Source organism: Puma concolor, chromosome A2, assembly GCF_028749965.1.
Source record: "Puma concolor isolate L17-30 chromosome A2, mPumCon1.1.hap2, whole genome shotgun sequence".
In the NCBI taxonomy this organism is placed as follows: domain Eukaryota; kingdom Metazoa; phylum Chordata; class Mammalia; order Carnivora; family Felidae; genus Puma; species Puma concolor.
In genome coordinates, this window is record NC_141668.1 from 82,080,700 (window position 1) to 82,106,510 (window position 25,811).

A 25,811-nucleotide genomic window follows, 5' to 3' on the forward strand; every position below is an offset into this window, starting at 1 on the left:
TGCCATTAAATGTTACTTAGTATGACCCTGGTTAGTAAAAACTATACTGTCTTTCCACTATGATTCCTCCTTGTAGATTTCATGGATTTTTAAGGGAATGGAATTCTGGATCCAGAGCTACCTTGTCCAATAGAACTTCTCTGACAGTGGAAATGTTTGCATCTATTCAGTACTGTATTCACAGACTTCATGTGACTATTGAGCACTTGAAATGTAGCTAGTCTAACTGAGGAATTGACTTTTTAATTTTAATTAATTAAACAGCCACATGTGGCTTATGGCTATAATATTGCACAACATAGATCTAGTCACCTTTTTAGGAAAAGTAAATTCCAGATGAATTTGATCCACAAAAGCATCTCCTTTGGGCAAAATACACCATGCCACAATATTTCCTGTGAGATCCTATTACATCCCGTCTTTGCTGAAGCCAATATAGTCATTGCCTGCGTAGTATTGTTAATTAGGATATGCACAAAGGAAGCTAATAAATTATATCTGCAAGAATCTCTGAAGACTTCTCCTAGGAAGAGACTTTTTAATTTACTCTTAAAGGAAAGGAAGTTCACCCTGGGGTTGAGGGCTGAGAGTAAGTGAGTAGAGAAGAAAGAGGTCTCAGGCAGGGATGAGAAAAAGAATAGTGTGACCAGGGAAATTTTGATAATTCAGTATAACTGGCAAACAAGGTGTCCTTTATAAGGAGCAAGAGAGGAGAAAGAGCAATTTGAAAGAAAATAGAATAGTATATGTTTTTAAATACTTTCCAAGTATTGGTTTGACTTAATTTTATTTAGTTTCCCACCCAAAATGGTCATTCTGTCACATATATGTAGGATTTTCTTTTCCTTTTTTTCTTTTTTACAAACATCATTTATGTTTTAATCATTAAAGAAAACAACTAAAATTACAACTTTGTGCCCCAAATTTATTACTTGGGGAAGATTGAGATTTCGGAAATTTATTGCCATGATGTCACCAATGGTTTATAATTTATAAGACTTTGGATTAGACATTAGCACAGTTATTATTTCCTCTAATGCCTTACCTCACCACAGTCTAATAACATTCAGGAAATCCAAAAGACAAAGGGGAATGAGTGGTCTTGAAAGCTAAAAATAGTTGCTGAAAACTGATGCAATCATGTAATAAAATATAGCCCAATAACTTATATGATATGCTCATAGTATCTGCTAAAGCAATTAGAATCCATGCAGCTAGATTTTTGTTCATGGATTTCTAAAAATGAAAATCACTTCAGCCCAAATAAGACATAGAAGCTATGAAGTTTAATTGTATACCTTGGTCTTAGGATTTCTGGTCTTATTACTTACATGTGTGATCTATATAATACTTTTAAAACAGAAAATCATTGAATAGCAATCAGATTTCAAAAGCCCTTCTAAGCCCAGCCAGACGGTTGTCTATGTGATATGTTACATATGACAACATAGGGTGTTATTCTTCAGTTATATTAACACACAGAGCCTTTTTCTTTCTTTCTTTCTTTCTTTCTCTCTTTCTTTCTTTCTTTCTTTCTTTCTTTCTTTCTTTCTTCCTTCCTTCCTTCCATCCTTCCTTCCTTCCTTCCTTCCTTCCTTTCTTTCTTTCTTTCTTTTACAACGGGTTAATATCTTCACACATCTAATAGGTCTTGCTTACAAGACAAAAAACAGCATTATAGTTGTTTCTTATGAATCACATCAGACATATTAAAAGGATAGTGTATTTTAGTTGAGAAATGTTATACATATTATAATTCATGATATTTTTTTCAGGTAAGCTTTTGAACTAGACTGTGATCTAGTTGTACATAAGAAAGATTTTCAGTGCATCTTGGGAGTCCAAGGCATTTACATATATTTTCAATAGCTATCCTAATTTCTACCAGTGAAAATATAGGCAGGCATTCCCAATATGGCGCAAGAGATATCAATCAATATAGGAAAGAATGTTTTTATTGTGGCAACCATAGACAATGGAAAAATGAAGTTAATGAATATTTTTTGAGTGCATACTAATTGGAATTTCAGAAGGCTGTAGGAGTTGCCTGAGGCCCAGAATTAATAAAAGAAAGATCCGGGATAATACTTGGTTCTGTCTGATACCAATACCTTTGCACCCCATTATTATATGTAATGGGTATGAATTTTACACTATAAACAGTTGTGTGTAAGAAAAGTCTTTTACCTTCCTATTCAGAAATTGAATTATACTTATTCCAGGCTCCCTTGTCTGTAGGCTGGAAAGGAAATTCAATGTTTTACTCTTTAGTAAAGCTGTGTAAGAATATAGAATTACATGATGGACACCCAGAAATTTGGGTAAGAGTTACATTTAAAGGAAAAAGGGGAAAGGAGAAGGCCAGCTTTGAGCACATTATCTGACACCGTGGCAAAAGGTAATTTTTCATCTTCTCTCGAACCATAGCTGACATGCTTAAACTCTCTTCTATGAAGTTTAATCCTTTACCTTGTAAATCAAATATTAAACCTGAGGTTGGAAGTACTTCTTATCTACCTTGGCATTGTCTTATTAACTTGGACACATGATCCCAGACATTCAGTGACTCCTACTTTGATGGATGGCTCCTCTATCTTTGTCAGTGTCATAAAATGTCTTATGAGGACAAGAAATTTATAATAATATTTATAACAGTATTTTCAGCCACACCATCACTTCTCCTTACTGCTTCCTTATTGTGAGAAATAATCATACAAATTTTAATAACATTTTCTGTGATTTGTGGCAACAGAGTGTGTATCTTTTACTGAGAAAATTCCGGTTTATTACCTAATTTTTATCAAAATAATCTAATACTCAAGAGATTCTTCTGTACTTTTTCTTGGCATATGTCAAGTTTCATATTATAATTTTCATATGTGCCTATGATAAATTTGTATCTGTAAATAGGTTTATAATTTTCTAACTCACATAACTGTCTTAAAGTAATATTTCTTTCAAATTATACTAGGAAAGTTTATAATAATGATAACGATATGCGCTAAATTTGAATAATCTTTGGTTATAGTGGTTATATGAACAGTATTAAAGTAAAAATAATTTGTGTTTTTTTTTTTATTTTGCTGCCTCAAAAATGCTTTGTTTCAGTTCTTCAATCCTTAAACGTGAGGTTACATATCCTATTGCCATTGACTTTTAGAGACCTAGGGCTCAGAGACATTAATAGGTGACAAAAAAATAACAGAGCTAATCATTGAGCCAGGTGGGCCTGACTTCTGACTCACTGCCCTTCCCACTGCACCTTAGCACAATTCTGAGAAACCCCATAAATTTTTGTGCTCTGTATATTTCAGAACTCAGCTAAACAACCGTCATAACTAGGGAATAGCTGATTACCAAATACAGAATCACTGCAAAAAAGGCTAAAATCAGTAATTCTCACAGTAATAAAGATGGAAAACACTGTTGGTTGGCTTCCTTTTTCTCTCTTCTTTTCTAACTCAAATGAATTTTAAGAGTCATGATTTGAAACCCTGCCATTAGCTCCATCAGAAATATTAAATGTTAAATAAAGTGATCTTTATTGGCCATAAAATGAATACCCTTTATTATTCTAAGGAGATAGAAAATACTTTATGTGAATTGTAGAGAAATTGCCAAAAAAGCTATTTTATTTCAGCCTGTGGACAAGTTAATGTGCTACTGGCAAAAGCATGTATATTCTGACCTAATTAATTCCCAGAGCATTTGGTTCTAAAAAGAGGGTTTAGAAATGACCCCTCTCCCCGGTTTACTCCATGGTCACATAGACATTTCAGTAGCTAGACACCTGTAGCTGAGATGGGGTCTCAGTCATGAGTTACTTACTTCCTTATTAAGGCTTTTGTTGCAGTGCTTTCTGGATATTTTCTACCGTGGTACTTGTGATTATTTCTGTATGTAGTCAAATGTTCCAGTTTCTGGGTACCTGAGCCTCAGCTGAGCAGATTTTCCTGTGATAAACATATGTCACCTCTGTGCTATTGTTCTGATGACACTACCTTCAGGCAACACCTTCCATAACATACAGTGTGATATTTCACACTTACAGAAATTGAGAAAGATAGTTTCAGGTATCTTCCACCTTCTAGTGTGAGTAATTTAAAAATGCTCGAGAAACATAAACAGAAAAGTTGAGGGAACGATGGAGTGGGTCAAGTGACTGCTATGGCTAATTAGCATTTCCTTCTGGAAAGTACATACAGAAAAGTAAGATAATCTGTCTTATTCTAGATATCTGATGTAGTGAATTGCTATATTTTCCTCTATGTGTAGGAAGAAAAAGAATCATTTAAATTTAAAATTCTTTCCTTCAAGAGCCATTAGGGTCATGGTTGGCATATCTATGTGATAAAATGATCACTCTATTCTTATCACGACTGGTCTCATTCTTTAGAATTCATTTGTACATTATTACCTGAAACATGCTAATTGTACTAATAATCACGGAGCAAGTAAATGCTTGGCTACTAATAGTTGGTTTTAATCCACTTAAATTATTTTGCCATCTCTAAAGTTTACACAAATAATACTGCTTGATGGTAGACACAAATGCTCAACCTCTCTCTGGTTAACAGGTATGTTAACATAGTTCTTGTTTTAAATAAATTCTCCCCTTCTTTCTCTTTTCTACAGGATAATATTTTTAAGCTGGAGGACTCCCATTTTGAAAATGGCCGTGGGAAGAGTCCATATGACCCTAAACTGCTGACGGCATCTCTTTTAATAGGTGCGTGGTCAACAGTTAAACAATGAATTTTCTATAGATAATAACCAGATTGTTCCTTTTTATATACCAACATTTTCCATTACTAATCACAAACTATTTTAGGAGGATGCCAGTTGAGATATTTTAAAATATTTTGAAAATGAAGAAAAAAATACTAAATGCTGCTTTGATTATTGTACTGTTTGGTCTGTGATTCTTTTTAATCAAAATGGTATAATACGTGTCCTTAAAATTGCCTGCGCTGTCACCATACATTTCCACTAAGACTTTAAAATTCTTATCTGTGAGTAAGTCGTTTTGGTTTTCTTTTTATAAAAGAGGAGTTTCAAGGGAGAATTTTGACAAGTCAGAAGGAAAGAATGAGATTGTCTATCTTTGTTCATTGTAATTACAAGATTTGTCACACTCTCAACATTTGGATAACTTAATCAGTATAGTTTTAATGGTCATACAATTCTCAGAGAACCTATTGTGTGACCTCGAAATGAAGGAAGGACTTCACTATTCATCTTTTTTTTGTTTTTTGCTTTACGCCATTTTTTTAATCTAACAAAACATTTAATGTGTTTCCTCTACACTTGCCTCTAACCATCATTTTCTGGTTGTCTTCTTTCTTCTTTTCCTTCAGCAATGCAGATGGGTGGGGAATCCTTAGTCATACTTCAAAGGATGGAGATAGAAAGATTGAAATAAGCTAAAGAGGGAGAAAACTTTAGTCTGTATTGAAAAATAAAGAATTCTTTCCACATATTTTTAATCACCTTTAGACTACCACTAAATAAACACATGAAAAAAAGGTGATACATCATTCAACAATTTTTCTTTTTTTTTTTTTTTCTTTTTTTGGACTTTTAGGCGTGCTAACAAACAAAAACACAAAAGATTCTGAGTCATTAGTCTGTTCCTGAATACATTTTTCTATATGATCATGTAGAAATTATATAACTTTCGTTTTCTTTCCTTTTTTTTGTTTCCTTTTCTAGAAAACATAGAAGGTAATTATTTCATAACAAAAATGGTTGTGAAACTTATCAAGCATAACATGTCTAATTGAATCTTGCATAATAAATCTAGATTTTTAAAAAGTAAATTTAGGTTATTATTTGATATGTCATAAGGTTCAATTTTGCCAGTCTTTTGTTTCTAAAAAATAACTTTTTTTTCTACTTAGCAAAATAAACTCTAGTCATATTGACTACAGCATTAACTATGAAGATCTATTTTTACCACTATTCTCTAGTGTTTACTAGTATGTTCCGCTGATCTCTGATCTCTTTTCTATTAAGAATGAGAACAGTACAACATGAATTATCTCCTCTATTGCTTTTCAAATGTAGACAATTGCAGTCCATTTGATACATTCATGAAGCATTTTAACAAAAGTTTAAGACCTGGAGGAATGCAGCAAACATAGCACACTTATAATTTTCCTCTTCACAGCTGGCCTAGTGATTACATGTAGATAACTTCCTTAAGTGCACACACAGAAATTTGAAAGTTGTCTTAAATAAAGGGGAGGAGTTCTACCTTGCACAAACTTGCAGCCTGTACTTATTTAAATTGCATACTGAAGAAAAAAAGATAGATATTGTTCAAAAAGCAGTATGTTAACTCGTGCCTAAAGCAGCTTTAATTTGTGGTATGTTTCTCAGTGGGGATTTGCTTGATTATTTATTTTAATATTCCATCGAGAAAGGATGATGACAAGTAAGTATTACATAGTTCATATGGTATGCAACCACACAAGTCCACAAAGAATATGAAACTCCATAGTTTTGGTTTTATATTAGAATTTCTTTGAAAAAGCTGTTTAGGGTTGTGAAAAGGAAAAGAGAATGATGGAAGTTTCATGAATCAAGGAAAGGATGTGTGGCTAAAAAAGAAGCAGCTTTCAAATGGAAATCCAGACCTCACCTCTCTGATATGGTCAAATAGTTGAGTAACAATTAGAGGTATTTAGTGCTTATTGACAAGGAAAACTATTCAAGCCCACATAAATTAATTTCTAAATCAGCTGAATAGCAAGGTACAGAAAAATGAAAATCCCTCAAAATCTCTGGAACATCATTTTCATTCAAGAGCTGTGACTTTGTTACTTGCTTTCCTTATAACTGTACTATAAATTCTTCTTCTCATAGTACACTTAATTCCCCTTGGTGGGTTTTTTTGGCATTTTCTCTTGTGATTTTTTAAAAAGAGTGCTTGATGATTTAATGGAGTTTTTTCAACATGAATATTTTCCCAAACTTTTACATATAACAGTAAGAACTGTCTCTGAAATATACAGGTAGTACATTGTGTGTTAGAGATTGCCTGTTGGGAAAGCCTGTCTGCCCGAAAGACTGAATATATTCTCCTTATTTCAGCACATAAGAGAAATTTTCAAGGTTGTCCCGGGCTGTTTCTGTTCCCAATACTAGGAAATAAAGTTTCATGTTTGGCTCAAACCACCTATAAACTGGTTAGCTGAATCCTGACAGCAGATACTTTTTATGTCACTAGTCCCCCTAGTAAGCAGTTTCAACCAGTAATAAGCTTTAAAGCCAGATGACAGCTTAAAAAATTAGTTCATGAAATTTATCAAGGTTTAGTATAACTTCTTTTCAAAATGGTTTTTAAGCCGATGACCACAAAACATATGGATTCTTTCCTTAGCCATGCATAGCTACTAAATTAAGTCTCCAAATCCTGTAACAGGTCCTAAGTTTTTAAATGACCTTAGTAAAGTTAATTTTTCAAATCTCCTTTAATAAAAATCATTTTGTCAATATGAAATAGGTCCAGTATTTATTTTTAAGTATTTTTTTTATTTCATCTACCTGTAAATATTTTAATGACTTTATTTATTTTTTATTAAGAATAGCAGTTTCTCCCTTGCTCAGAAGAAATGCCAGGTGTGGCTGCAAGAATAAAATCTTGTATTTTCCTCACTAATTAAGTGTCATCTCACGTTTTCATGACATAAAAGCAATAGTCAATTTGAAAAGCAGTTTTATTTCCTTATTGAAGTCTTCTCCAGGCATTATAGTCCTAATAATTTAGAAATAATCCATCACTAAATCATATTATTGAAATCTATGGCAAGGGTCTAGGACTTTTAGTTATGATCTGTTTCCCCAAGCTAGAATTCTGCCTTGCCCCAGGAAAGAATGTAATTTGACATTAGAATATGCTCTCACTTGGTATTAGATCAAAGAGGTACTCCCTAAGTTAATTAACTGTAATTGAAAATATTATTTGAACCTCTCTGAGCCTCAGTTTCTTTATATGTAAAATGGCATGGACATTCTAATTCCGCTAGTTGTGAGAACTAAATAAGACAATTTAATAGCATATCACATTTGAGTGCTTACATATTTCTGGAATATATGTAGAAGTGGAAACCAAGAAAAAAAAAGTAATAGTGGTTGCTGTAAAGGAGTCTGAGAGTCTGAGAGACAGATTTGATACCTTATAAATTTTATATTTTTCATTTTGTGCCATATGCACATATTAACTACTTAAAAATGTTAGTTTTAAATGTACGATATAAATAACAAAGCCAGCACATTATACTTATTCATACAGAGAAGATGTTCAGTAAATGTAAAAATGTAAAATTATTCCCACACCTTTTTACTCTGAAGAAATGGATTACATCCATGCACTGTGTGTGTGTGTGTGTATCTGTGTCTGTGTGTGTGTATCCATGTAATAGAGAGAGACACACAAATTTATTTTTCCTCTGTTTCTAATTACTGTGCTGTTCTGTGAGTGGAATTTACTTAAGGTGTTAACAACATAATGGCTTGTCTTTAGGTTTGTTTGATTTTTGCTCAACATCCATGTCCCACATTACACCTGTGTTAGTAATGCTGCAGTTTCATCAGGAAATGTTTTTTTTTTTTTACCTTCTACTTCTCACCACACCCTTCTTAGGAATTGTAATCCAATACATTAACTGATCTAAGCCACATTTTTACTTCATATTGAGCTGTGAACATAAAGTCCAGAGTACATATGAACTTTTGTTTTCAACACATGCTTCTCAGGTAACTCTGCCATGGTGGAAATGCAGTTCACTCAACTTTTTGTTCATCTCAGTAAAGAATGCTTTCCTTAGAGACAGTTTAGAAGGCTTACAGTTAAGGAAGAATGGCAGTATACTCAACTAGCAACTTTCATAGTTGACAGTTTTTAGGTTCTTAGTTACATCTGTCAGCACTAGTTTTTCTTAGTCTGATGTGTTCTTTTTGAGACATCAGACTTGCTATAGGGTGTTTTTTGTAGAGACTAAAAACTATTAGAGTATCTACAACCACTTTGATATATATAACAACTAATTGAGTACACTGTTGTACCAGCAATTTAATAAAATTGGGTAAATTTCATGTTTTATTTCACTAGTAGCTTAGTACATACGGAAAAAATATGTATCCTAACCATAATGCTATTTGAATCATTGTAGGATAACATTTACCTATCTACTACTTCAGATTTTCAAGAAGACTTATATTAAGGGTCAGAAAACTGGAAAATTAGCACTATGCCCAAGAATCAACATATAATTTGATAACTTCATTAATGACCTAGAAACTGCAAAAGAAGGTGGCGAGGTGACTTTTTTTTTTTTGTTAAACATGCTTGTTCAAAAATAAGCCAACTGAGGTATAGTAAATTTCTTATACTCAGTTTTCATTAGATCATTTTATATAGCCACAAAAGGTACTAGGTCTTTAATCCATAGTGGAAATACACAAGTTTATTAAATAGTATATATTCTTTTTAAAAAAATTTTTTTTTCAACGTTTTTATTTATTTTTGGGACAGAGAGAGACAGAGCATGAACGGGGGAGGGGCAGAGAGAGAGGGAGACACAGAATCGGAAACAGGCTCCAGGCTCTGAGCCATCAGCCCAGAGCCTGACGCGGGGCTCGAACTCACGGACCGCGAGATCGTGACCTGGCTAAAGCCGGACGCTTAACCGACTGTGCCACCCAGGCGCCCCTAAATAGTATATATTCTAAGTTGATTATTATTTATTTGCTTATAAAAATGCAAGAGTAGAGTATTTTAACACCTGTACATTTGGGCCAGCTTAATAAATGTGTGATACAATTTCTGTGGAGCATTCATCCCTGCTAAGAGTTGACATCTAAGCAGAAATTCTGATTTAAGGCCTGGTATAAAAAACAGTTACTGATATTGTGGTGCCTGGGTGGTTCAGTTGGTTAAGCATCTGACTCTTGATACTGGCTCAGGTTGTTATCCCAGGGTCATAGGATCGAGCCCTGCATTGGGGTCTGTGGAATTTTCTCTCTCTCTCTTTCCCTCTGTCCCTCTTCCCCACTCATGCACTCTCTCTCTCTCTCTCTCTCTAAAAATAAAAAAAAAATATATGTTATTAAAATATATATTACTTTAAAAAGTTACTGATATTGAACATTGGTAATATGAGAATGTGTCCTTCACAGCCTCTTAATCATCTGGTGCCCTACAGCTCACAGATGACTCTTGCTAAAAATAATATTCAGGTGGGAGGGAATTTCCTATGACTGGAGGCAACTGGTGCCTAAACTGCAAACTTCCTTTGGTTTCTGAGTCCGTCCTTTAATTCTGTTTTTAGTACTAAATTGATCAGTAGCTCTCCTGCTGAAGAATTCTCTGCTTTCTCTAAATGACCTACTTATCTATTGTCAAAAAAGGAAACAAAATCAGTCTTTCTGCCTTTGCCTTCATTTATATTGATTTTTGCTTTCCTTATGTGGGAGTGGATAAAAAGTGTAAGTTATAAAACAAGTACATATATTAGTAAGAGAAGCAAATACCTCTATATATCTAAGTAACACTTTCTTTTGGTGGTGTTTTTGTTATTTCAGCTCTCCTGTGAATAGAGTTTACACATAATAGCAACCATAATTATGGATTTTACTCACACTGAACAAGCAAAAAAAAAAAAAAAAGATTGAGGGAAAGGGATTAAATCTACTAATTTCCAATTATGTAATAAGTCAAAGAGACATAAAAATATATTTAAATTTTTTTTAATGTTAATATATTTTTTTTTGAGAGAGAGAGAGAGAGAGAGAGAGAGAATGTGAATGGGGGAAGGGAAGAGAGAGAGGGAGACACAGAATCCGAAGCAGGCTCCACGCTCTGAGCTGTCAGCACAGAGCCCGATGCGGGGCTGGAACTAATGAGCCATGAGATCATGACCTGAACCACCCAGGCATACCCCCCAGAAAAGAATAATTAATGACATTCTTTACTCTTCCATTTCTGATTAAACCTCCTATTGGACATGTTCTGTCTGACTACACTCTGATATGAAATTGTTCAGTTTTCACTTTTGGTGATTCTCTTTTCACCTTTCCTGATTTTTATCACCTAACACATGTTTGACAGAGCAGTGAGGTTCAATGAATAATTTAATACTTTTGATTTTTCAAGGTAAAGAGGACACAAGGCATCCTATTAGAGCTGTTGCAACATGAAAATATTTGAAATTAACATGAACATTTTAGGGTGCTATTACAACACATTTTTAATTAGTACCACCTTCTTCACACATCTCAAGAAAAATAATTTACCTGAAGTTTAAAAATCTGTTACATCTATTAATTATTTGTAAAAAGATAAAAAAGTAACCTTAATAAAAGTATTATAGTGATTAAATATAAGTAAAAGTTAAGGAGACAATAAACATTTACCTTTGAAACTCATAGGTAGCTCATTATTGAATGTTTGCTTGAGAAGGTTTGTTTGGGGGCACATGGGTGACTCAGTCAGTTAAGCATCCAACTCTTGATTTTGGCTCAGGTCATGATCGCACAGTTTATGGGATCGAGCCCCATTTGGGGCTCTGTGCTGACAGCATGGAGCCTGCTTGGGCATCTCCTTCTCCCTCTCTCCCTCCCCTGCGCTCTCTCTCTTTCTCTCTCTCTCTCTCTCAAAATAAATAAGTAAAGATAAATAAACAAAAAAGAAAAGAAAAGCTTTATTTTTTACCTTGTGGGCAGATAAAATATTATTGCAACTATTATGGGGAGAAGAGGTCAGATTTGAACTTGATATTTAATTAAGTGAAGAGAATACAAGATGCCTTTAAATCCCAAAGATACCATATTATGACAGCTTAGAATGTTATATGAGTACCATTCATTAATATATTGTCACATTATCATTTTTTATTTGTCTTGATTCACAACAACCCAAAGTAAATGATCACTATCGTAAAAGTCCATAAGATAAGGTGTCATTTAGTAATATTTCAAGTTATAACCTGGATTATGCACTGATTCTCCCTGCATCACTCTTCTCCACTGCCTTGGACGTCGTCCAAAGGTTGGTGCATCGAGACACTTCAGAGAACCACAAGCTGTACCAAAGGAACTGATTTGAGTTAGACCACTGAGAATGCCTGTTTTCATTATAAAACCTTCATGTGGAAGTGAGAATTGAGGGTGTGAACAAAGTATATCACATGAGAAATCTGATTCATATATTCAATATACATATGAAATTCGTTATAAATATAAAAATCCTTGGAAATAATAGTGTTATACAAATGTTTAAGTTATACTTTATCTATGCCTATTTTATTTTCTGATTAATTTTCAAGGCACTGAATTCAGAAACATTAACTTATCCAAATGATCAGCAAGATAGTATTAAGTTTACTGGTAATTTTATTTAAAGATGATTTCATATTTTTTGTTTCATTTTGCTGATAATTCATTATAAGTAAGTAGGCAATACTGTGTTTCCTAGATGAAGTAATATGAGGTATTTTCTGTTTAAAGGAAAGAAAATAAAATTTTTATACAACCTTCAGTTTATTAAAAGCTGGTATAGTTTAGTGTAAGAGGCTTGAGATTAAACAAGCCTGAGTTTGAACTTTTACCCTTACTATCCTAGTCATCAGCTGAGCAACCTTGGGTTTCTTGAACTGTTAAGTAGGGATACCATTTACATCACACGGTGGTTGACAGAACTAAATGAGATAATTGGAAAGTGTCCAGCTAGTGCATGACTCCCCAGCAAACACAGAATGGTGTTCAGTAAATATTAACTTCTTTTTCTCCTCCCTCTTTTCTTTTCCTTTTTTTTAACCTTGTGATTATGATTCCTCATTTATTAAACTCTGACCTAGAGTTGATATATTTTCAGTAAAAATGAGTAAAAAACATAGTAGAATCTTGAACTATGGAGATTATGACCTATATTTATCAAAATTTCCTCCTCTTCAGATACATTTCTTTAATATATGAAACTACGTGATGGACTTGTTTTTAGACTATGTGATAACTTTTACTAAGAACCCTTCTCCCACCTGATACATTCAAAAATAAAAGCAAGGAAAAAAATTATTGGTGAGGAAAATACTAGTTCTTTCTAAAGTATTGTAAAATCTTACTAACTCAGGTACCACTGAAAAGGAAATACATTGACAGTTTAATTTCCATTAAAATAAAAACCATAGAAGATTTTACAGTGATATCCTACCCTAATAAATAAGGATATTAGAACAGCAGTAGCTTTATACCTCTGTATTTTGCACTTTGTCTCGCATCATAGTAGAAAAGAATAAATGTTAGGTCTTAGTAATGTCTACTGAACCATATTTTACTCAGTTATTTGAAGTCAGGACTTACGGAGTAGATGCTTAATCAGTGAGTGATCTCATAATAAAATACTCTTCAACAAAGACATAGAATAAAAATGAGTAATTGCATAATGATGCAGATAGCATATCTGTGTTCTTTCTAGCAGGGTCATAACTTGAGACTTTCCTTCTTTTGATTCATTTTGTTTTTCTTTCCTTAATTGAATTAAAGTATATGTATGTGGTTTTATTCTGTCACAACGTAGATGGAGAATTATACTCCGGGACCGCAGCTGATTTTATGGGGCGAGATTTTGCGATCTTCAGAACTCTCGGGCACCATCACCCAATCAGAACAGAGCAGCATGATTCCAGGTGGCTCAACGGTAGGTGGTGTGTATAAGAGCACAAGCATGTTACGTAACATGTCTAACTGGAGTAGTCAGTGGAGAACTTTCCCTGTACGGTACCAACGGTGTGACTTGAGATTTAGTACGTGCTTAAACTCGCGCTAGTGACTTCATGACTGTGGGTGTGAGAAAATAGGGAAAACAGAGCCAGATGAGATTAAAAATTGAGGAAAATATTTGCTTCATGCCAAAACTGAAGTTTCTCAGCAGTTAACTGTGGAAAGAAATAGATCTGGGTTGGAGCTGCGGAAGGGAGGCAATGGAAAAAGATAAGAGGGCTTACCAGTCTTACATGGACAACACGACAGATGTCAACGTGTAGTAAATTTTTTCTCCACGTCTCTCATAGTGCCCTGAGAGCATCATACGTTACTGAACATTTAAAAAAAAATGTAATGCTAATAACATTATGTTGAAAATATTGTCTTTTTTTTTTAATATGAAATTTCTTGTCAAATTGGTTTCCATACAACACCCAGTGCTTATCCCAACAGGTGCCTCGTCAATGCCCATCACCCACTTTCCCCTCCCTCCCTCCCTCCAGCTCCATCAACCGTCAGTTTATTCTCAGTTTTTAAGAATCTTTTATGGTTTGCCTCCTTCCCTCTTTCTAACTTTTTTTTCCCTTCCCCTCCCCCATGGTCTTCTGTTAAATTTCTCAGGATCCACATAGGAATGAAAACATATGGTATCTGTCTTTCTCTGTATGACTTATTTCACTTAGCATAACACTCTCCAGTTCCATCCACGTTGCTACAAAAGGCCATATTTCATTCTCTCTCATTGCCAAGTAGTATTCCATTAATATTTTCAAAATTTCAAAGGACTTTATTGTTTCTAAAATTTTTTTTGTAATATTTATTCATTTTTGAAAGACAGAGAGAGACAGAGTACAAATGGGGAAGGGGCAGAGAGAGAGGGAGACACAGAATTTGAAGCAGGCTCCAGGCTCCAAGCTGTCAGCATAGAGCCCGATGCGGGGCTTGAACTCACAGACCGCAAGATCGTGACCTGAGCCGAAGTCAGCCACCCAACCAACTGAACCACCCAGGCGCCCCAGGACTTTGTATTATTTCATTTTATTCTCTTTTCATCTTCCTTAAATTCTCTCTCAGTTTTTATAGGTGAAGAAATTAAGACTAATATTTTATCTAAGATTCTATCTAATCTAGTAGTACAAGATTTGTAACAAGAACCCAGTTTCCTGAACTTCAAGCACTGGCTTCAACTTGATCAAGTAGATACTTTTTTTTACTTTCTTTCTCTTTTTAGTATGTAAGTAAATTTAGTGTAGGAGAAAATGTACGAAATTTATATGCCTAAAATAAATAAATACAATTTTCCTCGTTTTATTTTGCTTCATTAACAAGAATGGAGCTCATGGGTTACCGTCTAAGTTCTCATTAAGATGCTTGAATATTCTCATTCTTCAAACTTCTACCACACTTGTTTTTCCTGCCCTTCCTGGAACCCAAAATTCCTTTCATCACCTCTCTCTTTCATTGGTTTGTTAGAGAAAGATCACAGTTCTGCTGTTGAGCTTCATTGAAACTTCCAGAGACTGTGAGTTGTGTATAATAATCTTTGTCCTGAAATGTCTCTTATTTTAAAGTGACTACTGAAAACATAAAACACACCTCCCATTAGCTCAGCATCTCTGCCCTCCTGCAACAACATTTCTGATCATCCTATTATTTTTTTATGTATTAATGAGTGGTGTGCCTCTTCCATGTTTGACCACTCTGCCTTTCCACTTAATTGTATTGATATTTTTTTCATAGTTTTACCCAATGTACATTTCTTTTGCGGTCTTTATCTCTCCTTCCGTGATTTTCTCCCCTCAACGGAAGACTTGTTTGTCTGTTCTATCCAAACCCTTCCTTTAATCATGGTGTGATATGAAGTCCCTATGCATCTAAGTCCATTTAGGGAAGTTTATGCTGCCTTTAGCCAACTTTAAACCTGAGTTTGAGTCCATGAAACTGCTTCTCCAAAAGCAGTTGGTGATAACTGGTAACTTTCTGTACACTTTATTTAAATCAGTCTCTCCATTTGGACAATATCTCTTGCAGCATTTCTTATTGTTAAGTAGCCCTTTCTCTTTAAAGAGTCACCTCTCTTAGTTTCCCTTGTTCCCTGCTCTCTCAAGTTTTTAGTAAGTTTGACAGCACTTCCCCGTTGTTTGTTCTCTTCAATGCAGATGATGCCTCAAATCATTCATAATTGAGCGCAGACACTGTGGTGTTCAAAAGGGTTTGGACATATAGTCAAATATCCATCCTGGGGGGGGTCATAGGAGGAATAGTGGGTGACCTTATGAGAAATTAGCGGCCTCACCAAGGAAAGGAAAAGATGCTGAAATCACCATAATATTATCTGTATAAACTATAAAAGAACAAAACTCTAAACATCTCAGGGAGCAATTTTGAAATATCCACTGTCAATTATTAAGCCTGGCCTTTGTATGGAGGCAAAATGGTGGGAAAAACAACCTCTTTCAACATTGCTATCTGCTCTGTTCTCAAACCGAAATAGTTACGTAGGAGGGAAAAATGTTTGTTATTTGTTCAGCAAGGAGACTTTGATCTACTAAGAACTCTAAAGGGCATACAGGCTTTCACTGTCGATGCGAAAGAAAATCCAAGAAGATGGAATAACATAAGGGAGACTATAGTATCCATTTCATTTTTATGGCCTTGGAGGAAAAAAGTCATCAAGTTAAAGCTGCTTTTGTGTTGCACACTTACATGTTGACAGCTGAGTCTGAAGAATTTACACTGTGGGAAAGCAGTCATTGTCCACAGCTCTGTACTTCATCTTGCAAATGTGTAGTTCATTTGAGAATTCGGTTATCAGTCTCTCAGCACTAAACGTGAGAACTGATTTTACCAAATTAGCACAAAGGTTACATTTGACAGGGTGCAGAAACCAGAACTGCTGCAAGATGGAGGGTATGGACACATTTGAGATAGAACCAAGGGATTGTGTGAATCACAGGCCTCATGAAATTAAATGCCATTCCAGAATAAAATTGGAAACATAATGTTTACATATTCATGCATAAAATAAATGAGTCTAAGGCATCAGCATAGACTACACAATCATTTGTGCTGACAGAAGTAAGAAATACTAGCAAGGTACTTTTTGGAATGTCTTTGGGCCTATTAAAATTAATTTTGTTTTTCTTTTACTCAAAGAAAAAGATTTACTTTTCTTTTCTCAAATCAATTCAGACCTATTCAATTATTTTGGATGCACCAGTTGCCCTATTTTAGGTGACTTTTAATTTTTATTCCTGCTGAAGACAAATAATAAACGAAAATGGTTGCCTAGAATTAGATCTTAAAATATCTTGATATTTTTTAAATAGAATTCCAGTATTTTGATAACAACTAAAATTTACCTTTTTATTATAGTATCAATCAAGGTTTAAATTTAGTTTCCTTTCAATAGGAAAAATTAGGAATGAGTAACAATTTTGTTTATTTAAACAAATTTTTATTAATGTTTATATTTGAGACCATGGAAGAGATAGAGTGCAAGCAGCCGAGGGGAAGACAGAGGAGACACAGAATCTGAAGCAAGCTCCAGGTTCTGAGCTGTCAGCACTGAGCCTGACGCGGGGCTCGAACTCACGAACCGTGAGACGGTGACCTGAGCTGAAGTCAGACGCTTAACCGACTGAGCCACTCAGGTGCCCCGGAATGAGTAACAATTTTTGATGAAGAAACATAAGAGAAGGAATCTATTGATTTTTACATAACTGTGCTTTAAATATGATTTTTTAAATTAGCCCCTAGTTTAAGGTTACTAGGTATTAGAACAACTTGTGATTTCAAAAAATGTACTGGTTTGAGTTTGACATGATGTGCCCAAATTCACTGTTTTGTTTCTTGTACATTATAAATTCTCTCCATCTTATGTCATTTTAACTTCATTTAAACTTCACTTCCAATTTCAACTTACTAAGAATGTGAAAATTAGGTACAGTTCTCTATATATTCATAGTCAGAAAACTAAGTCTATGGTGCTGTTGCAGTCATGATTTCTTAACCATTTGGTATGTAAATACTGCTACCTACTTATATGTGTTAACCATTCATTAGAGCAGATAGTCGCTAACCCACTTTTATTTTTCTTTTTAATGGACACTGTTTCCAGTACTGTTTATGTCTAGGACTGATGGTGGGACGTAATATGAAATGGGGGAAAGACTATAGTCTTTACAGTAAGCTTCACCTTGCCTTTACTTTTAATGGGATTACCTCTTACAGTAGTGAAAAACTGGCAACGTGATAATGTGTAAAAAAGTACTAGGCAAACAATCGACATATAGTAAGCACTTAATAAATGTGATTTTTCTCAGTATCCTGTACTTCACTTCCATTGGTTGGAGCACGCTTAGGAAGCTTCCTCAGACCCATTCTGTGAGTGATTATATTTGAGTCAGGGTGAAAGGGCAGTCCAAGTCAGGTTTAATATATGAAACCACATGCCTCCCTGAGAGAGCGAAGGCCCGGTGAGCACAAACTGGCCTATTTACAGTGCCCGGAGTGTGAGGCCTTCCCACTCATGTCAGGAAGACCTGTTTCCTTGTAGTGGAATTTCTTCACAGGATCGTGCCCGTGGCTAGACCAGCCCCCTTGCTCTTTTCTGTGATTGAAACGGTGTGCAGGTCATCGTTCCACCTCCTTTCACTTGTGCCACTGCTACCGGGGTGGCTGTCCTCTGCGGTCGTGCACCAGGAGTTTCCATGTTCTCTGAACATTCAAGTTTCTCCACTAGACATTTTTCTGAAAATAGAACCAAGAAATGTGACCACAAATAAACCATGAGAGCACAAATTAATATTACATAGTACCAGATACCTAATCTCAAATCGCTTGTACAACTCTTTCCATGCTCTGTTTTAATTCTGCCGTCTTCAAAGGCATAAACTGTCAGAGTATCCAATTGGATTTTTTTTAATAATAAAATGAATTATCTGGCTCTGTATAATGTCAGACTTCTTAACGATGCCATCCTGAATTATTTCCTGGCTTACATAAGTCAGTATTATTTTGCTGACCTTGGAGGAAAAAGCCCTCTGGATGCCTTATTTAATGGTTATATGGGCAGATGAGTATCATAGAAGTTCAGTGACCGTTCAGTTAAAACAACAACAGCAACCACAAATGTCCTCTTCGTTTTCATAGCCTATAAAAAAAGCAACAGGGATACGGTCTTTTTTTAACTTTTGAATTACATCTCCCACGAATTATATTCTTTTTTTTTTTTAAATTTTTTTTTTTCAATGTTTATTTATTTTTGGGACAGAGAGAGACAGAGCATGAATGGGGGAGGGGCAGAGAGAGAGGGAGACACAGAATCGGAAACAGGCTCCAGGCTCTGAGCCATCAGCCCAGAGCCCGACACGGGGCTCGAACTCACAGACCGTGAGATCGTGACCTGGGTGAAGTCGGACGCTTAACCGAGTGCGCCACCCAGGCGCCCCCCACGAATTATATTCTTATTCATTAAACATTCTGAGGTATCAATGTAAAGAATCACAAATAAAAATTATAGTATTTTTTTGATTATTTCTGCTGAAATTATGCTGAAGCAAAGGCACGTAATATTTAAAAACAGTCTGTACCTAAACACAACATAGTGGTCACCTGAGGTTTTGTCTCCTGAATCTATTACCTAGAAAAATGTTAAGCCTGATAAATAATGCATTCCCCCCCCAGAAGTATAATCTTTTTAAAAAATACATACACAGCATGAAATTATTCTGCTCTGCAAATGATGATAAATTTAAGAAACTCACTAAATATGGTTTCTCTTTTCATAAAGAGCAAAAAGTTACCAAAATATAATTGTACTTGGTCTCCCTTTCTGAGGACCTATTTTCTATTTCACATTTTGTGTAAAGAACATAATCACTTTTAACTGGTACAACTCTCCAGTATGGCATATTAGACACACACTTTGAACCACTTATTTCAAAATTTGTCAGTGAATTATGAGAGTAGAAAAGTAACATTTCAAAATATCATTACATTTATTTAAGGGAATCCCACTTTTTAAATTAAAATCGATGGAAATGTAGAAAAATGAGACACTATCTTGGAAAATTCTTTAAATTGAAGCCGCCCCCTTTTTCCTTCTTGGTTTTTAACATTATTCTCTCTAGTCTTACCATCAGTTTAATGAATACAGAGCCTGTCTATACCAATTTCCTCTTCTAGCCTCACTACATTCAGAGCTTAGTGGGCCTCAATAGGGATTTACTGCTGACTGGGTAATCTGGGTTCATGTGTGCAGTGACATCAAGCAAGAGATTTACCCAAAGAAGTGGATGCCATGACAATGCGTGTAACCATGGTGTGACCGGCCTCTCTGACATGGCTCTCAAAAGCTTTCCCTCTGTGAAAACAGAAGCCTGTTTGCAAATTAATTAGTTTCTGGCGGCAGCTTGATTGTTGACCCAGAGTTTGTAGAGTGGAAAAACAATCAGATTAGTGTGCTCAGGGTAAAAGACCAGTGTGCAGTTGCGTGTGGCTTGCTCAACTATTGAAACTATGAATGGACTGAAACAAATTCTTTTCTGAGAAGCCTAGGCAGAGGTTAAGTGTGATGAGCCTAGAGCTCCCCAACAGCAGGGGCTAGCGAATTAAAGGATTTTAGCCAGATAAAGCTGAATGACAGCAAGTGATGCCATTGAATTTTAATGGCATGGATAGTTTGGGGGAAAAAAAAACACGAAACACTTGTTACCTTCTAATCACTCTTAGTGGGAAGAGTAAGTTGCCATATTATTAGATGTCTGCTTGACACAAATACTTCCATAGTGGTAGATTTCAGGAGCTTTCAAACTGGAAGGTTTTAATTTATAATGTCTCAAAAAATATCAAAACAGTAAAAACTTATAAAGTAACTGTCTTTTCATGTAGGTGAAGTGTTTGCTCATTTATATACTCTGTCTCGTGAGGTGTCCTCTTCACATGCCCAATAAAATGAATCCTGAATTAAGGAGAAATGTTGACTCATGAGAATAGGTGTGCTGTTTATTTTTACAAATACCAAATCACATAAACATGCCAAGAATGGAATTCCTCAAACTTAGGATAAAAAAAAAATTCTGCATGTAGTTTTTGATGATTAAAAATTGTTTCACTCCATAAATTATTGTTTACACTTAATTTTGTTAGATAACCTAACAACATTAAGCCATATATACTTTTCCTTGTTAGATACCATTGTCAGATGGCTCCCTAATAACAGCTCTACGGGTATCACAATAGTTTCCCATTCAAAAATCATTTATATCTCTCAATTTACAAGTGAATTGAATCCAGATTTTGCTGCCTGTCAAGTCCTTTATCTTCTGATCCTAAATGACTTCTCCAGTGTTAAACACTAGCATACTCTAATCGAATAGTTGGTTGTCCTCAGATTTACTCTTTTTCATTTAACCATACCACTCTACTGATTGATTTTAATCTTTCCAGCTTTGAATCTCAAGAGCACATAGGTACTCACTTGTATTTATCATGGGAACTACCACTTTGCCTTACACTCTGGGAAATAACGAGTAAGAAATTCTTGAACAATCTGCTTTGCAGGCTCTGGAGTTAAACTGACTGTGTTTGTATCCCAGGTACTCCATCTGCTACCTGTATGACATAGGAGGCAATTTACTTATTTTCATCACCCAGTTACGATTTGTAAAACATGGTTAATATTACTATAACGTTGTACCGAGAATGAATGAGACAGTCCATGTAGGTTAATAAGAATAGTATCTGATAATACAGTAAATGCTCATGACAGCTTTGGTTGCTTCTGCTGTCATTTGCTTACAGGCTCCCAACATAGCACATAATGCACATTTAGCAGATTAATACAGTGAACCTGTCTGAAGGTGATGTTTGCCTTTTTTTAATCTGTTCTCAGGTTATTTTGTTTTAGTTGATTATTGTCATGGAGCATTTGGTACATCAAGAATAAATAAAATTTAGCTTTAGTATTAAAATAGCAAATAACATTTTAATCAAATTAAGCTTAACAAAATTAGCAGAAGAAGTAATGAAATGATGAACCAAGTTTTTCCAAGTGTTAACTTAGCTCTAGTAAGTGCAATATTCGTCATTTGTGGAAAGAAATCATTAGGTTAATTCTTTATTAACAGTATTTCCAGGATTAATTAAGAAGACATTGATTGCTTTTGAGAATGCTAGGAAAATCGTTTATCCTGCTCTATCACAGCTCAGCTTTGTTTTTTTTTTGTTTTTTGTTTTTTTTCACGTGTGAACATCATTGGTGACCTTTGGGATAGTGGTTAAAAGGGCAGAGTCTGTGGAGCCTGACTCCTTGAGTTGGGTAAGAGCTGAGCAACTGTAGATGGCAGATAAAAAGATTTCTGTGCTTCATGTCCCCTTTTTCTAATGTAAATAATGATATTTCCTCCCTTGTCAGATAGTTATGAGGATTACGTATGAGTGAATTCATATAAAGCATTTGCAAAAGTGATGGCTCTTACCAAAACAAAACAGTTTAGTTGATGTTAGCTGGCTTTATAATGTTATGCGAGAATTTTAAGGAATGGAACCATAAAATACCTAAATATGCCACATCACTAAAAATGTAGTAGAATGCACAATCTCACTTAACTGAGCAGCCAGTATTTTTCTAGGAAAGCAGTGAAAGTGGCTGAAAGACGAGAATGAACTGATGAGGTAAAGTGAGGATGACATATGCCCTTTCCTTAGCCGGAGTCTGTACGTGCACGATTTCTTACCTAGTGATGTCTGGACATTTTGATGAAATTACATCTACCACTCCTTTGCTTCCATGAAAAAAAAAGCAGTTTTTAAGCTTCATCACACTAAGTTGCTTACATATGACGAAGTCATTAAAATGTTCTATGTTTCACATATCAACTAAATATAAATTACAAAATGTTATCTAGGAAGAGGGTCTTTAAAATGTTTTCCCAATAATGTTAGTGAGAAGATTTAAGTATGTTTTTTACCCTTTAAGAGACCATTTTCGGGTTAGAATTGTTTATGTCACTATATGATTTAAGAAATGAGGCAAGTGAAAATCAAAGCTCCTTCACCTTGCTCCCACCTCTACCTCCCACACCCTGCTCTAATCAATCTTTCAGTTTCCTTTTTTTTTTTAATTTTTTTAAAATGTTTATTTAGTTTTGAAACAGAGGGAGACAGAGCGTGAGTGGGGGAGGGGCAGAGAGAGAGAGGGAGACACAGAATTTGAAACAGGCTCCAGGCTCGGAGCTGTCAGCACAGAGCCCAATGCGGGGCTCGAACCCACGAACCGTGAGATCATGACTTGAGCAGAAGTTGGATGCTCAACCAGCTGAGCCACCCAGGCGCCCCAATCTTTCAATTTCCTGTAGCACTTTGGATCATCACATAAGTTGTGCACTTTTAACTGTATACCACTATACATGTGGTACTGTATAAATTTTGATTCAAAAATAAACATGGAGGGGCACCTGGGTGTCTCAGTCGGTTGAGCACCTGACTTGGGCTCAGGTCATAATTTCGCAGTTCAAGAGTTCGAGCCCCACATCGGGCTTACTGCTGTCAGTGCAGAGCGCACTTTGGATCTTCCACCCCCCTTTCTCTGCCCCTGCCCCGCTTGTGTGCTCTCTCTCTCTCTCTCTCAAAAATAAATAAACAGTAAAAAAAATAAATAAATAAATAAACAAGTTAATTAAAATTAAAATAAAGATACGTAGTTTAAAACTAATTGCAATTCATTAGTAATACTAATTTATATATTGATGTAAGTATAATGTAAATGTTTATTTATTAGAAGTGTAGTTTTTAGTAATTTGCTTGATGATTTACTAAATTAAAACTGGTTTTGGATTTAATATAAGCTGAGAGCATAAGAGACCCATCAAAAATGTGTCTCTTCAATATGTTTATAAATCTGTCTAAATTCCTGTAAGTCCAAATAATCTCTTTTGCTCATTTAATTGGTAGTAAATAAGATGTCAGGGTTTCAGTATCAAAGAGAGCTAACCCATTTATACATTTATAAAATCCTAACGTGAATATGTATGGAAATAGGTGACAGCAGATAGAACTGTCTCTTTGGGATCCACACTGCTTTTTCTGTTTAGCATACAATGGAATTTAAGTTCTAGCCAGTACAGAATTGTGTTTTCAGTTTATACGTTGTCTTATGACCCACTTATAATTTAGTGAACTTTAATATGCCTAGTGACTGTAAAAGCTAGTCAGTGCCAAGGCTGATATCAAAGGGCTGACTGCCACTTAAATTGCTTAGTATCCTAGAATGGCTGTTTTATAAAATACGTTTTCTAAACACATTCAAGAATAAATGAACAAATTATACCAATGTTTTGCAAGATGAGAAAGCAATCTTGTAAGTCAAATGAAAATAATGAGTTCTGAAGGCAGGAAAGAATAACAACACATGGATTACCATAAAACATTACATTTTGGGGTGAATTAAAGGGAAAGAAATCTAGTTATACTAACAATTCACGTTAGAGAATTTGGGCTTGTAGGGCTCAGTGGAACCAACAAGGCATAGGATACCTTTGATCAATCGCCTTCTTGTGTTTATAGTAGTCATATTAAATATTTTGATTGAAGAGAAATTATTAAAGTAGTGGGATAATGCCGCTTGCCATAAGAAAACTGATGACTGCCCTTCCTGTGATGTTATTGCTATTGATTTCCTATAAATAAAAACAGGGAGAAAAATCACATCCCTTTATAGTTATAACTCTGATCAGCCAATCAGTGCCCAAATTCTAGTGAAATTGCCTTTGAAAGATCTTGAGATAATTGTGTGCTAATGAATCTTAAACTGTGAACTTATTTTCCATGTTTTTTCCAAGCTGAAACTATTTTTATTTTCTTCCTTCTTCATTTCTAATTCCTGAATGAGAGCAACTTGTAGAAAGCAATTGAAAAGACTGGCTGGAGCTAGGAACATGGTAGCATGATGGAGAAAAACAATGGCAAACAGTTAACAGGTCCAACTTGTTGTTGTGCAATGCAGCAGTCATTTCGTAGTGATACAGCAGAGACTGTAGAACGTAAGAAGAATGTAGCCATGTAATGAAGATTTGTAGAATCTTTACTAAAATTATTATCATTTTGATTAATTTTGCCATTTTGATTTTGTAAAAATGTACTGTAGCCCCACTTAGCAATACTGCCTTAATCCACTCACAAATTCCCAAACTCTTCATTCTCACAAGGATCATGGTTATCAATAGATGTTACTAGTATTTTAGCATAGAATGTTCCAGGGATAATAGGAAAGTAAAACTTTCTCTAATATACTTTTGTTTTAATGGTTTTATTTATTTTTGAAGGAGAGAGAGAGAGAGACAGAACATGAGCCGGAGAGGAGCAGAGAGGGAGGCACAGAATTCGAAGCAGGCTCCAGGCTCTAAGCTGTCAGCACAGAGCTCCATGCAGGGCTCGAACTCACGAACTGTCAGATCATGACCTGAGCCGAAGTTGGAGGCTTAACCGACTGAGACACCCAGGCGCCCCTCTAATATACTTTAATATAACTGAGGAAGCTGAGCCAGCAATTGCTGTTGTAATTGCTTACTTAGAACTATTGCATGTTTTCTTGGATAAGAAAACAGTTCATAATAAAGAAGAAAAATACATTTTTTAAACAGAGATCTGTCCATTGGTTAGAGTCTGCAAAGAAAGCTAAAACGGAAGGGGGAATAAAGGGAGAAAAGAAAAGAGTAATTCCTATGGTAAATAATAACTTCCTAATTAGATTGTGTTTTCATCCCTCAACCATAATAAACACGTCTATCATAATAAATTTTGTAATGCACACACCAAAATAAAAATCTCCAAATGACACCATAAAGTCTTCTATCTAACCAAGGTCTAACCCTGAAGTTTTTAGGGTAAATTAGATGTGATCCATATTAAGGAATTTTTTTACAGTTTATAGAAGTACATAATGTTATCGGAACATATATTCGTGAAAATACTCAGATTACCATTTTATATATTAATATATGATTGTTAGCAAAACAATTAAGATCTATGTAATATGATATGAT

At 35.0% G+C, this 25,811-nt stretch overlaps 1 protein-coding gene across 3 annotated transcripts in view; it reads left to right on the forward strand.

The window, feature by feature from the left end:
* SEMA3A (semaphorin 3A) overlaps positions 1-25,811 on the forward strand; it is a 468,284-nt gene that overhangs the window by 371,146 nt on the left and 71,327 nt on the right. For all 3 annotated transcript variants that reach the window (XM_086696802.1, XM_086696801.1, XM_086696803.1), the window contains 2 exons: positions 4,636-4,729; positions 13,580-13,699. In XM_086696802.1, coding sequence (XP_086552928.1) covers positions 4,636-4,729; positions 13,580-13,699 — 214 coding nt within the window. The remainder of the gene's footprint in view (positions 1-4,635; positions 4,730-13,579; positions 13,700-25,811) is intronic.